The 14,343-nt window shown below is 36.3% G+C and overlaps 1 protein-coding gene across 1 annotated transcript in view; it reads left to right on the top strand.

Moving 5' to 3' along the window:
- Dnajc13 (DnaJ (Hsp40) homolog, subfamily C, member 13) overlaps positions 1-14,343 on the top strand; it is a gene marked incomplete in the record, with an annotated part of 131,018 nt that overhangs the window by 107,168 nt on the left and 9,507 nt on the right. The window contains 7 exon segments of the mRNA XM_005406836.2: positions 1,639-1,751; positions 6,802-6,971; positions 7,127-7,169; positions 7,461-7,634; positions 9,555-9,734; positions 10,118-10,258; positions 12,171-12,314. Of these exon segments, the coding sequence (XP_005406893.1) occupies positions 1,639-1,751; positions 6,802-6,971; positions 7,127-7,169; positions 7,461-7,634; positions 9,555-9,734; positions 10,118-10,258; positions 12,171-12,314 (965 nt within the window).

Raw genomic sequence — 14,343 nt, 5'->3', positions numbered from 1 at the left:
GAGGTTTGTTTTTAGCTGCTTTGTAATCTGACAAACTAGAAGAATGTGCTGAAAGTCTTACAGGTAAAACAGTTAAACTGTTAGCCTGCATTGTGGTATACTTCTATAGTCTCAGCTTTTTAGGAGGCTGAGGAAAGAAGACTCCATAAGGCTAGGAGGTCAAGACCAGCTGGCCCCCCAAAAAATTCAAAGACAAAAACTAGACCCATATCTATCACCATGTGCTAAACTGAAATCAAAATGGATCAAAGATCTCTATATTAAAACAAATACTAAGTCTGATGGAAGAGAAAATAGGTAGAACTCTTGAAGACAAAGGTGTAGGCAAAGATTTTACAAACAAAACCGCAGTCACATGGGAAATATTACAGACAATCAACAACTGGGTTCACATCTTACTAAAAAGTTTTTGCACAGCCAAAGAAATTACCAGTGGAGTGAAAAGACAACCCACAGAGTGGGGAAAAATAATTGGCCAGTTGTTCTTCAAAGGATTAATGTGTAGCACATACAAAGAATTGAAAAAAAAAAAAAAAAAAACACCTACCCAAATCCAAAGACCCGATCCAAAAATGGGCATCTGAGATGAATACACATTTCTCAGGTGAAGAAATACAAATGGCAAATAAATACATGAAAAAACATTCAACATCATTGATCATTCGAGAGATGCAAATTAAAACAACACTGAGATTCCATCTCACCCTGGAAGGAATGGCTACCATCAAGAAATCAACCCATAACAAATGATAGAGGGGCTGTGGGGAAAAAGGAACCCTTCTCCACTGCTGGTGGGAGTGTAGACTGTTGCAGCCACTGTGAAAATTCCTCATAAAACTGGAATTAGGGGTCCTATTTGACCCAGCTATCCCCCTTCTTAGTATCTTCTCAAAAGAATTAAAAGCATCACACCACAGCGATATATGTGCACCTATGTTTAAAGCAGCACAGTTTATAATAGCTAAATCTTGGAAACAACCCTAATGCCTGGCAGCCAAGGAATGGATTTTTTTAAATGTAGTTTTTTTTTTTTAATAGTGGAGTACTACTCTGCCATAAAGAAGGATAAACTTGAGACATTTATAGCTAAATGGATGGACCCTGAGATCATATTCTTAAGTGAAATAAATTGGACACACATCATTTTCTGGTGTGAGAAATAAAGTGTAAATAATAACCAAAATATATAATAGATATTGTCAAATTGTTCAAAAGGAAAGGGGACCAGTGTTGGGGGCGGGGGAAGAGAAGGAAAAAAATAAGAAAATAAAAGGAGGGGAAGAAGGGCTGAAGGGAGAGGAGAGGAATGGGAAGAAAGAAACTAAGATATATCATGTACAGGTACAAGTTCCATATCATGAATGTGATTATTATGTATATCTAAATTATACCAATAAATTTTTTAAAAAGTCAGCTAGGTATGGTGGTATACCTTGTAGACCTCGCACTTGGAAGGATGAGGCAGAAGGATCACCGCAAGTTCAAGGCCAGCCTGAACTACATTGTGAGAGCCTATCTCAAAAAAAAATATCTAAGTGCATTGATTTGAAATAAGATTGAAAATGAATTCCATTAATTAGAAAAATTATATTCTCTGCATATAATATAAACAAGTTGATTTGTTTGTTTGTTTCATAGGAGCTTTGATTTATTTATTGGATATGTTCTGCAATTCAACACATCCACAGGTTCGGACCCAGACAGCGGAACTTTTCGCCAAAATGACAGCAGATAAACTAATAGGTCCAAAGGTGAGCACAAAATAAGTTCTTAGAAAGAAGTTAATTTTGTTTGTTTTTTTTCCGGTACCAGGAATTGAACTCACGTCCTTGTGCTTGCCAGGCAGGCACTGTGCCGCTGAGCTAAATCCCCAGCTCCAGGAAGTTAATTATTAAAATTCTGTTACTTTGGTATTCATTTCATGAAGTTTGATGCTGAAATTACTAAAATTCTGTTACTTTGGTAATCATTTCATGAAGTTTGACGCTGATTTCGTAGAGTTCATTTGAGATGGTTCACTTAAGAAAATGATTGGATGTGGAAGCTGGAAAATTGATGTTTGTGAAGTTGTTGCTGTATATTACCATATGAGAAAGCTCTAGGAAAGCCTGTACCAGAATTGAGAAGTCTCAGGGAGTATGTGTTCATTGTGGTAATAAACTGTTCATCTCCCTTGAAAAGAGATGAAAGCATATTTAGGTTATGACAGAAGGTAGGTTAGATGTACACACTGAGGATTGTCTTTCAGTGAAGTAGCTAGTGAAGGATGATTTGTGTCTTTTACTTTCCGTTCCTAATTTTTAAGGATGTGATACCCACAGGAAGTGAGGCCTTACGGTAGTGGCATTCTGCCTTCCCACTCTACAAGGAGATCCTTAATTGTAAATTTAGAGATGACCACATGATATCTGGAACCATATTCCAGTTTGGGGAGCCAGGAATCTATTAGAACACTTACTTTTGAATAGGGTTTCATTCAGACACGATGTAATCACAGTCCCCTAATCCTATTATTAAGTGATATTCACAGAAGTAGTGTTTACCAAAGTACTGGATGCCAGCCCAGCAAGCAGCCACTCAGAGACATGGGGAGTGGTAAAGTAAATGCCCATGAGCCCTATTCCCCAGAGACCAGATTCAGGAAACCGGAGGTGGAACCCTGGTATTTGCGTTTTTAACCTGCTTTCTACGTGATTCCTTTGGAACCTGCCTGGTCTGGTGTTTGTGGATGATTACTCAAATGAGCCTCCAGAAGTATTTTGGGTAAGAAAGAGGCTACAGGAAACTGACCTCAATTTAAAGCCAGAGGTGGCTGCTCTTATATATATTGGGCAACCATATAAAGTTAAGTTTGAAAAAAATGTTCAAGGCAAATAAACATTTTTTACATCAGTCAGAGAAGTTAGATTCAGTTTTGTGTTTTGTTTGAGCTGTCAGTCTAGATATTGAGAATATGTCATAGAACCTGAAACACTTTTACTTTGAGAATAAGTAGTTTTTCCTGACAGGATTGATGAGGTGAGGGAACTCATTTGGATGCCTTGAGAAGGGTCCTCAAAAGAGTGAATATTGACATTTAGTTGCATTTTTTTTAAAGCAAGAGTTGGGTAGCACATAACTGTAATACCTGCTCTTAGATGTTTCAAATAACGTTTTTGACGTGTATATATGTATTAACATTGAGCTCTTAAGTAGTAGTTTTTGGCCTTTGAAGTACATAAGGGGCAAATGTTACCAAGGTGGATCATCCTGTACCTCAATTTTCTGTATGAGAAATATACAACTACCAGATGTTCTGTATTGGATTTATTTGCAGGAAGAGCTTCTAGAGCTGGAGTCTGTAAATTTAACTTTCTTTTTTGATAACAGCTCTATTGAGATATAAATGACCTACCATACAATTCAGTAGCTTCTTTGTAGTCTCAGATTGAGTAACCACAATGAATGTTAAACATTTTCTTTAACTGCAAAAGAAACTGCATAACCCCATACTGGTTTTTAGTCACTCTATTCTCTCTTCTCTCCAGGACTTAGCAATACTAGTCTACTTTCTGTCTCTATATATTTGCTTACCCTGGCATTTCATGCAGGTGGAATCATACAATATGAAATCTTTGTGACTTGTTTCTAGCACTTAACCTATTGTTCTCGGGATTTAGCTGATTTATAGCAAGTATTAGTATTTCATCCTTTTTATTACCAAGTATCACTCCATATTTTGTTTAAGCATTATCCTGTTAGATGTGTGAATCGTCTATACTTTTGCATGTCTAAATAATACTACAGTGAATATTTGCGTACAAATTTTTGGGTGGACATGTGTTTTTATTTCATTAGGAATGGAACTTCTGGCTGGGCATAGTGGCACGTGCCTGTAATCGCAGCATTTGGGAGGCTGAGCCAGGAGAATTGCTGTGAGTTCGAGGCCAGCCTGGGTTACATAGTCAGTTCAGGACAGCCTGAACTACATAAAATAACAAACAGAGGAATGGAATTTGTGGGTCTGATGGTCAGTAATACTGTGTTCAGCTGTTTTCCAAAGTGGCTGTATCAATTTACATTCCTACCAGCAGTGTATGAGAGTTCTTGTGTTCCTCCTCTTCTGTTTAACACTTGCTCTTACATGTATTTTGTATTTCAGCCATCCTAATACATGTGAACTGAAACCTCATTGTTTTGATTTGCATTTCTTTCATTGAATAAGCTGAATAATGTTGAGTATTTTTCCATATGCTTCTTGGCTATTTGTGCAACTTTTTTAGAGATGTGTGTATTCTCATCCTTTGCTAATTTTTAAGTTGGATTATTTATCTTTTTATTACTGAGTTGTAATCATTCTTTATATATTTTGGATACTAGTTCCTTATCATATAAATTATTGAGTATTTCTCCCATTGTATGTATTATTGTTCCATAATCTTTCTTTTTTTTTTTTTTTTTTTTGAGACAGGGTCTCACTATAATGTAGCTCAGGCTGGCCTGGACTCACTTTGTAGCCCAGGCTGGCCTCAAACTGGCAGCAGTCCTCCTGCCTCAGCTTACCTAGTGCTGAGATTGCAGGCATGTGCCACCATGCCCAACTCAGTTCCATATTCTTGATGATGCCCTTGGAGACACAAAAATTTTAGATTTTAATAAAGTCCTATGTATCTGGTACTAGAGGTTGAACCCAGAGCTTTGTGCATACTGGGCAAGTGTTCTACTACTGAGCTACAGCCTTAGCTCCTTCCTCTTCTTTATTTATAACTTACTTTTTTAATGTCAATATATACATGTGTATGCATATGCAGTATATATAGCTCACCATAGCCTAATGCAAGGTTGCAAAGGTTTATACATATACTTTCTCATACGAGTCTTACAGTTTTAGCTCTTATATTTAGGTCTTTGATTTGAGCTAATTTTTGTACATGTGGCATGTAGTGAATAGATCAGTAAATTTTTTTCTTTAAAGGTCATGTAGTAAGCATCTGTTCCTTGTAAGCTGTATGGTCTCCATCACAGATGTTCAACTCTTCTGTTACAACAAGAAAGAAGCTGTAGGTGGTAAATTACAAATGGATGTAGCTAAGTTCCAGTAAAACTGTACATATACAAAATAGATGGCACGGTAGATTGGTTCCTCCTTTGCCAACCCCTTTCTAGGATAGCTGACTGACATGAACATAACTGTGAAGGTTTATGGTAAAAGAATTTGCTGTATGTACAGTTTTTTATGCAAGTATTTAGTAGTTCATATACTCATGAATAATCACATTGTGTGGTTCTTAGTATTTGAAATACTTCAACCATCTTTGTAAATTTGGTTTAATACCACTTCTTGCAAGTGAATAGACTTGGGTAATTCTTAAATTTGATGCTGAGACAAACATTCTCAGAACTCTAATTGGAAAAGACGTACGGTTTTGTATGGATGGGGATATTGAATAAGTTTATGTACCTTTTTATAAAGTATCTGATCATAATAGACTTGATAAATTTAGAAGACTATTAAGACAGTTAACCTAATTAAAACAAGTTTATTTTTATATGAACTGAATATTCATAAATATATCTAAAAATCTAAGACATTTGAAATTTATTAAACTCATCAGCAGATGAGTTCTCCACTGACAGTTTACAATACAGCTTGTTATAAGTATACGAGTGGTTTGTTTATAGAAAGCTCTTCAAATTTAGTTCTCAGGCCATAAAAGCAATTCCAATTTTAACCATAAAAATACTTAGAAATACAACAGTAGTTATTAATTGTATAGTATATTAGTTATTAGTTAAAATACTAGAATGTGGTATATGATAAAATGTATCAGATATATCAGTCGTAAAATTCATGTAGAATGGCTTCAGCAGTGTTCCTTGAGGGGAGCAACTGTAGGTTGACAGGCAGAACGATTAAGTTGGCTTTTAATTAAATACCACAGTATCTTCCAGGATGTGATTTTGTTAAAACTATTAAAACAAGTGGTTCTATTAAAGATTATAGCAAGAAAGTAACACAGTATTGTGAACAGACCTCTTGTTTTGTAAATCACAGTTCCAGGACCACTAACTAACCTTAGTGACTCTGGATAACTTGTTTTCAAATAGGTAAGCACCTGCTATGTGCCAGGGGCTGAGAAGATAAACAGTGATCAAGACAAACCAGTTCAGGGAAGGTTTCCAGAAGTTTGGGTACAGAATTTGACATGGAGAAGCATGTACAGCCCTGAAGTAAAATGCCCACCTTCCCACCCCTTATCTTCCCTTTGTCCTATGCCTCATTCTTACTTTCAATGGGTGTGTAGTGTGTGCTATGGATATGTTTTCTTAAGCTTCTTTTCAGATCAGCTTTGGAAAAAGGCAGAGTATAAGGTAAAATAGAGTAGAGCAAAATAAATACACTATAAAATACTTGTGAGACACGAAGGTAACAAGAGAAAAACTAAGTTTATGGGTGTGGGAGAAGTGAGTGTTGGAGGGACAGGCCAGTTAAGGGCCTTTTAGAAAGAACAGCACATCCATGGTCCAGCAGAGGGTGCTCTGGGAACTTTACACAGCAGAGCTTCTGAATTTCTAAGTTTCTGAAAAATGAGGCAGGGAAAGGAAACTTGATAGGTCAGCAGGGCCAGGTCACAGCAAATCTTGTTAAAAGTATGTTGCATAAACGATTTCTCCTATTCCAGAACGTGTAAGTAATAATTTCTCACATCAACCAGAACACAAATTGTGCTAATATTTTATCTTAGAAAATTGTGAAAAGCAAACCAAATATTGAGATGTTTCCAATAGGTCTTGTTTTCTTTCTCAAACTTCCTCCCATAGGTTCGAATTACATTAATGAAATTTCTGCCTAGCGTGTTCATGGATGCTATGAGAGACAATCCTGAAGCTGCTGTACATATTTTTGAAGGAACGCATGAAAATCCTGAGTTAATTTGGAATGATAGCTCCAGAGATAAAGTGTCTACAACAGTGAGAGAAATGATGCTAGAGTAAGTGAAGGAAAGACAGTAACTTAAGGCCTTCAGTGAAATCATTGGGAAGAGCAAACTTTTCCTACTCTCCCTATCTGTAAGACTTTCCTAAAGGTTAATGAAAGTGTTATTTTGTGACTAAAGTTTAATATTCTTTCCTCTCCTTTCCCCAGGCACTTTAAAAGTCAGCAGGACAACCCTGATATAAACTGGAAGGTAAAGTACACTTTTTGTTGTTGTTTTAAAATTCCTGCTGAGCCAGTTTAATGTCAACTTATAGTTGTTTTGTCATTAAGAAACTTGGGTGTTCCTCTGGGAAATAAAACTTTAAACATTAAAGTAGGACCATTTGTTTTTATGTAAGTAACTCAAAGGAGACATAAAGCATAATTATTATAATTAATGGTTATCTGTAGGTACTACTCTTATAAACATTTTTGATAGGACTTGCTCCATGTGCAAATATTAATTTTTAAGTGACTTACATGATCCTTTTTCTGTTTAAAGTTGCCTGAGGATTTTGCTGTGGTGTTTGGAGAAGCAGAGGGTGAACTGGCTGTTGGAGGAGTTTTCTTGAGGATCTTTATTGCACAACCAGCTTGGGTTCTAAGGAAACCCAGAGAATTTCTTATTGCACTACTGGAAAAATTAACTGAGCTCCTAGAGAAAAACAGTCCTCATGTAAGTTTCAGTCTTCAACAAAACATTTCGAAGAGTGCCGAATATATTAAACACAGTGATATTCTCTGAAAACTTCATCATTAACCACATGAAGAATTAATTGGCTGCTCATTCAGTGTAACAGTCACATGCCCTTTGATTTGGGGGGCTGGGAATCGTGTTCAAAATGGTTACTTATGAGTCAGAGTTAGGGGTATATGTATATTAGAAAGATGCTGTCAATGACTGATTTGGGCCACCAGTTTCTGTAATTAAGGAGAAACATAAATGTTCAGCATTTCTCTGAAAGTGTGCCCATGTTTGTTGCTATACTGCGTGTGGCAGGAAACATCCTAGTCCCAGAAATCGACTGAAAAATAGTAACGACCTGAGTGAGTCCTGTACTTGAGCTCAAAAACCAGAGCCTACCAGGAAAGCAGAAGTGGGTGAGAAGATAGTTTTGATCTTGGTTTGTCATGTCAGAAACGCTGATAGTACATCAGGTTTTGTTATCCTAGTGTTTCAGTTGAAAAATAGAGATACATGATTGGTGTTGAGGTGAACATGCTAGCTGAAGAGCAGCTGATTGAGAGCCTGGGCTGTGTTGTCTGATGGTCCCAGGCCACCACTGCCTAGCTCCACCAGTGACCAGTACCCTGACCACATGACTCTGCTTCATTTGTCTCATGTGTGGAGTGTTCACTGCAGCTACCCCTGTGTATGTGGAATACTTAGCATAATTTGTGGCATATGTTGCATGCTTAGAAATTTTTACTTAGTATCATTAGTTTAGAGAAATTTTTTCTAAAAAATAAAAACGTCAAATGTTTACCAGTGTTACTTTTCAGTATCATGTTTCTCTTTACTAGGAATTTTACTGCATACATAATTTGCTTAGAAAATGAAAATCCTCAGGACTAGAGGTGTAAAAGAGCCCATTGCTTAGCACAGAAGTAGTCCTGGGTTCATCCCTTAGCCTGCGCCCCTCAGGAAGGAAAAGGGAGGGGAGAGAAGGAAGCAAAGGAAGTCCTTACAAGTTGAAACGTAGAAAAGGAAACAATTTCCTCTTATGTCACCTTTCTGTTTGGGTGCATTGTAATTTTCATGGTCGCTTAAGAAGGGCTTTGTTATGAATATCTTTGTTTGCATGTAAAAGTAAAAGCTGTGGGTCTTTGCAGTCCACAGTCCACAGTCCACAGCGGAAAGTACTTTGTGACGCCCAGATGTGTTAAATACAGGTGGGCACCCTTAATCTGAAAATCTAAAATGCTCTTGAAATTAGAAATTTTTTGTGTCATGTCCATGCTCAGTTTCGAATTTCAGAGCAATTCAGATTTTGGGTTTTTGATTAGGGATGTTGAGCTGGTAAAGTTCATGTAAGTATTCTAGAATCAAAAAACTCCAACCTTTGAAACCCTTCAGTTCATAAGCATTTCAGATAAGGGTTACTTACCCTGCAAAGAGTTTTTAATAGAACTGGAAAACATTTCACTTTCTCAGCATTCTCCTGGATTATTCCTGTCCTTCTCCCCCGCCCCCCGTACTGGGAATTGAACTCACGACCTTGCGCTTGCCAGGCAGGCGCTGTGCCGCTGAGCTAAATCCCCAGCCCCTATTGCTGTTTTCTCACACCATTGTATCCATCACACTGTCTGTAAACATTTCTGGTAATATCTTTTGGAAATGATTTCTTACACTTGCAGTAGAAATGAGATACATGTGGCCCAGTGAAAGGAACTTTAGATTAAGGTAGCACATTCTTAAATCCTTTACATTTGTACCTATTACAGAGAAAATGAGTTTTTCATTTAGGGTTTAAGAATCAGTTTTCATGGATCAGCACTTAGACTTTTGAACTCCTAGCTCAAATATTTCCAAAGGTATTGAGGGCCTTTTCAGTACTTTTTAGTTTGTTTGGTTAGTTTGTTCTATATTTTCTAGGGGGAAACTCTGGAAACGCTAACAACAGCAACAGTGTGTCTCTTCAATGCACAGCCTCAGCTGGCAGATCAAGTCCCACCACTGGGCCATCTTCCCAAAGTGATGCAGGCAATGAATCACAGGAACAATGCAATTCCTAAGAGCGCCATTCGGGTTATCCATGCTCTATCTGAAAATGAGGTACTGCTGAGTCTGTTCAGAATCTCACAGCTCCGGCATTTGGCTCCCTCTCTGGAATGCTTATTACAGATTAATCCCTTTGTACCATGTGCCTTTTCGCATATGAACCATGTGGTACTTTATTCTTAACCAGTTAAAGTGATATAATTAATAGGAAAATTTGACTTAGTTCATTATTAAATTGATAGTAGATTTTAAAATTTATTCTGTTGCTGGGGATGTAGCTCAGTGGCACAAGTGCCTGCTTTGCAAGCACAAGGTCCTGAGTTTGATACCCAGCACCTAAAATAAATAAATAAAAAAAATTCATTCTGTTATTAGGATATTACTATGCGATATAAAATATTACTACTATAAATAACCTTTCTAATTTGTACACTTAGCTATGTGTTCGAGCCATGGCATCTTTAGAAACTATTGGCCCACTGATGAATGGGATGAAAAAGCGAGCAGATACTGTTGGTCTAGCCTGTGAAGCAATTAATCGAATGTTTCAGAAGGAACAGAGTGAATTAGTTGCACAAGTAAGTCATTGTCTAGATGCAGTACCGTTTTAGAAAAACAAACATCCCAGACATATCAGCTGAAGTTTGCTGAGAGATAACTTACAAATTTGTTCATGTCTCATTTTCTATTCTGTATACACACATGGTTGTGTAAGTACACACACACAAAAGTAGGGCCCGTTGCCAAAGTTTTACCAATGTCAAAGTATTTGTGTGATGTTTAGTGTTTAAATTTTGGCCACCTTTAGGTTGCTTTGCAAAGTTTTCTTCATCTTTGGAAGGAGTCATTGTTTATTCATCCCTTTGTTTCTTAACATTTTAGAACATTACGTGATTTTTATCATCCTTTTCAAAGAGACTGTTTCCCAGTGAAAATAGGACTTTGTGAGTACTGGAGTAGAAAGACACTGAATGAACCAGAAATACAAAATAAATTTTAAAACTTGCAAAAAATGATCTAAAATAAACTCTAAGGATAAATATCACCTAAAATCAACTGTAAATGAAACCTAAAACAGTCAAACTTACGGAAGCAGAGTAGAATGGTAGTTACCAGAATGGTGTGGAAAGAATGGGAGGATATTGATCCAAAGGTAAAAGTTTCAGTTTAAGAAAGTTACTTTTTTTAAAGAGTCTCATTAAATTGTCCAGGCTTGGCTTGAACTTGTGATCCTCCTGTCTCAGTCTCGCAGGCCACTTGAATTACAAGTTTGTGCCACCATGCCTGGCTAGGAGTAATAGCTTGAGATTTTTTTTTTTTTTGGCACAGCATAGTGATTATAATTAATGTATATTTCAAAACTACTGAGTAAATTTTAAGTATTTTAAATGTTCTCACCATGAAAAATAAATATTTGAGGCAATGGATATACTATTTAGGTTGATTTAATCAATCCACACTGTATACATGTGTCATAATGTCACTTCATATTCCATAATATATATATAAAATTTGTTTATTAGAAAGTACTAACTTTGGTCACCCTGTCTTAAAAATTCTTTGGTGGTTTCGCATTACCTGCCAGATAGCAAAGTGATGTCTGACATTTTTATCCTGAAGACAATAATCTATGTCGTTATGATATGGACTTGCTATTTCCTGATCCTGACCGCCACCCCTGCCTCCCTTTGCAGCCCTTGGTTTAAGCAGGCCAAAGTGTTGGATCCATCGCTCAAAGTAGTAGATGCTCTGAGGTTCAGGCTTTGATTGGCTTGGTTTATTGGAAAGAACATGAATTTAGTAACTTGATAGCTGTGACCTCAGGCATGATATTTAACCTAGCAGTGTTCAGACTAGTTATGACTATCTCACAGATTTTCTATGAGAATAGTACTAGAAACACAGAGCTGCATTCACTAAATATGAGTTACTTCCACCTCTTTCCTTTGAATTCCAGTGGAAAATGTGTCATATCAGGTTTCATTAGGTTTGTATGAAATAAACGATGACTGTGAAGATCTGATATTTTAGTACAATGTGAAAAAATACTCAGATACTTCAGAAATATTGCCTGTTTAGTATAGCACCTGAACAGGCAGCTTAATATAGTAGCTAAAAGTGCAGGCTCTGATTTTTTAGAGCTAAATCCACATTACATTTCTGCCCACCTCTGTGTTTATGAACATATTTCTTCCCTCACTGCATTGATGATTCCATTTGTAATAGTAATAGTCTCTAATTCATTAGGTGCTGAAACTAGTAAATAAAATAATTGATGTATGGCATGTAGAAAAGCTAGTGACCCAGAATAGTCTCAGTAAGTAGGAATTTCCTTATCATTATATATTTAAAGAAAAATCTATCTGGCAATAAAATACTATGAGAAAAGATTCTTCTTCTTCTAGGTATAGTTCTGGAATTGAAATTGCGTATCTTTAGTGAATGGTTTACATTTTTTCAGTATAGTTATATATGCTTAATTGATTCTAGGCCCTGAAAGCAGATTTGGTTCCATACCTCTTACAATTACTTGAAGGCATAGGCCTTGAAACTCTGGATAGCCCAGCTGCCACTAAGGCTCAGATTGTGAAAGCTCTCAAGGCAATGACTCGAAGCCTGCAGTATGGAGAACAGGTGAGTCTGCAAGAGGCTATCTGCTAATTATACTGAGGTGTGATTTGGTTGACTGCAACTGGAAAAGAACTGAAGACCAGTCGTGAGTGTGTGTATAGCTGCCTGACAACTGATGGGAAAGCACAAACCACATAGTCTACAGGGTCAGGAGGATTCTTTTTCTGGATAGTGATGGTATGTTGTACATTTTAGGAAAAATACTGAAGTTTGTCAACACAGAATGCAGCACTTATTAGTGGTTAAGATTAACTTGCGGTTCTATAGGTTATTGATAGTGGTAACCACATTCATTAACCCTCTCGTGTGCTATTCTACGACATTGTTTCATTTTAGTCTTCATCTCCTTTATTAGTATTTGTAAAGTGTTAGTTTCCTTTTTGTTTTATGACTTAGAAATATGTTAATGTGTTTCAACTGCATATGTATGTTGACCTCAGACCTGTTGGTTCTCAGTTCTTCCTTCCGTTTAGTGTATGCCTGATCTACTAAGGATCTTTTATTTTTATTGATGTGAAGTTTGTATAGCATCACATTACTTTATAATGAGTAATTAACTGGCATTTAGCACATTAACAGTGTTGTACAAATACTATCGTATCTACTTTCAAAATGTTCTCATTACCCTGTCCCTCCTATGCATTTACTCTCCTTGCCTCTTGCCCCCCAATCTTGGCAACCATTAAACTATTATCTGGACTTAACCTATTCTGGGTATTACATAGAAATGGAATCACATTGTAGATGACCTTTTATGCCTGACTTCTCTCACTTAACATGTTTTTTGACTACCACCCATGTTGTAGCATGTATCAATGTTTCATTCCTTTTTATATTTAAATAATATTCCATTGTATATGTGTACATTACTCTATCTGTGTAGCCATTTATGGATATTTCCACCTATTATTAATACTCCTTTTTTGTTTGGTACTAGAATTAAAGAGAAATATGTTCTCTTTAATTCAAGTATTACTTAACATATATCTTTATAATACTACATGGCAGAAAAGAAAACAATGTATATTTTCCCAGTATACTGAGTATTTGACATGTTCTTTGACAGGTTAAAACTACTTAAACTGAAAATTTTAGATCTGGCTTACAAATCTGTTTTTGTAATTTTATCATATTATATGTAACAGTTTTAGACTTCAGGCTATGTAAGTAGTTTTATTCCTTACCATGAAATGTTTATACAGTTTCCTCCCTACTGGATATTTTTAATTCATGTTCTCTGTTGGCTGCAGTAAATTTGGCAGAGAGTTGTCTCAGCAAATTTGTCAGAGAAGGTTCTTAAACCCTAGGATATCTGAAAATGTGTCCTACAGTTAGTTCCCCTCATGCAGAAGTACAGCTTAGAAGGTATATAGTTCTTGCCTCAAAATTAGTTTCCTTCAAAACTTTAGATATTGTTCTATTCTGGCATTTAGAAAAGTCTTGAGTCAGACTACGTTTTGCCCTTTTATATGTAACCTGCATTCTCTATCTGGATATTTACAACTTTTTTTTCTTTTAAATCCTTGAAATTTAGAAAAGTTGCCAAGATATGTCTAGGATATGTTACTTTCTTTTCATTAACTTTTAAAGATACGTGGTGAACCTTTTCCATTTATAGACCTAGTTTGTTCTTGGACTCCGTAAAGTTTTCTTCAGTTAATTCCTTGTTTCAGCTTCATTTGCTTTGTCCTCTGTTTCAGGCATTCCTATTACATGTTGTTTGTTTCTCCTGGACAGGCCTATATACAAGCCTTTCCTTTTCTATTTTCTTTTTTTAATGTTTTTATTTTATGGAAAAAGGTAAAACAAAATTTCATAACAAGATAATAGAATAACAGTAGCTAATACATTGCAATTGTTATCTTAAAAGTAGTTATTCAGAGTACAAGATATGAGCATTAAAATTTCTCCAATTGATAATTAGCACAAACCTTCCTTTTCAGTGAGCTGAGAGACACTAATAGTATAACTGATTGGCGTTTTTCCCCTTTTTCCTTCCATCCTTTCTCCTTCCATCTTTTCCCCTTTTGTT

The sequence above is a fragment of the Chinchilla lanigera genome, unplaced genomic scaffold, assembly GCF_000276665.1.
Source record: "Chinchilla lanigera isolate Chin_1 unplaced genomic scaffold, ChiLan1.0 scaffold00100, whole genome shotgun sequence".
Lineage (NCBI taxonomy): Eukaryota > Metazoa > Chordata > Mammalia > Rodentia > Chinchillidae > Chinchilla > Chinchilla lanigera.
The sequence above is the reverse complement of the archived record's forward strand: the minus strand, read 5'-3'. Positions and strand labels throughout refer to the sequence as shown.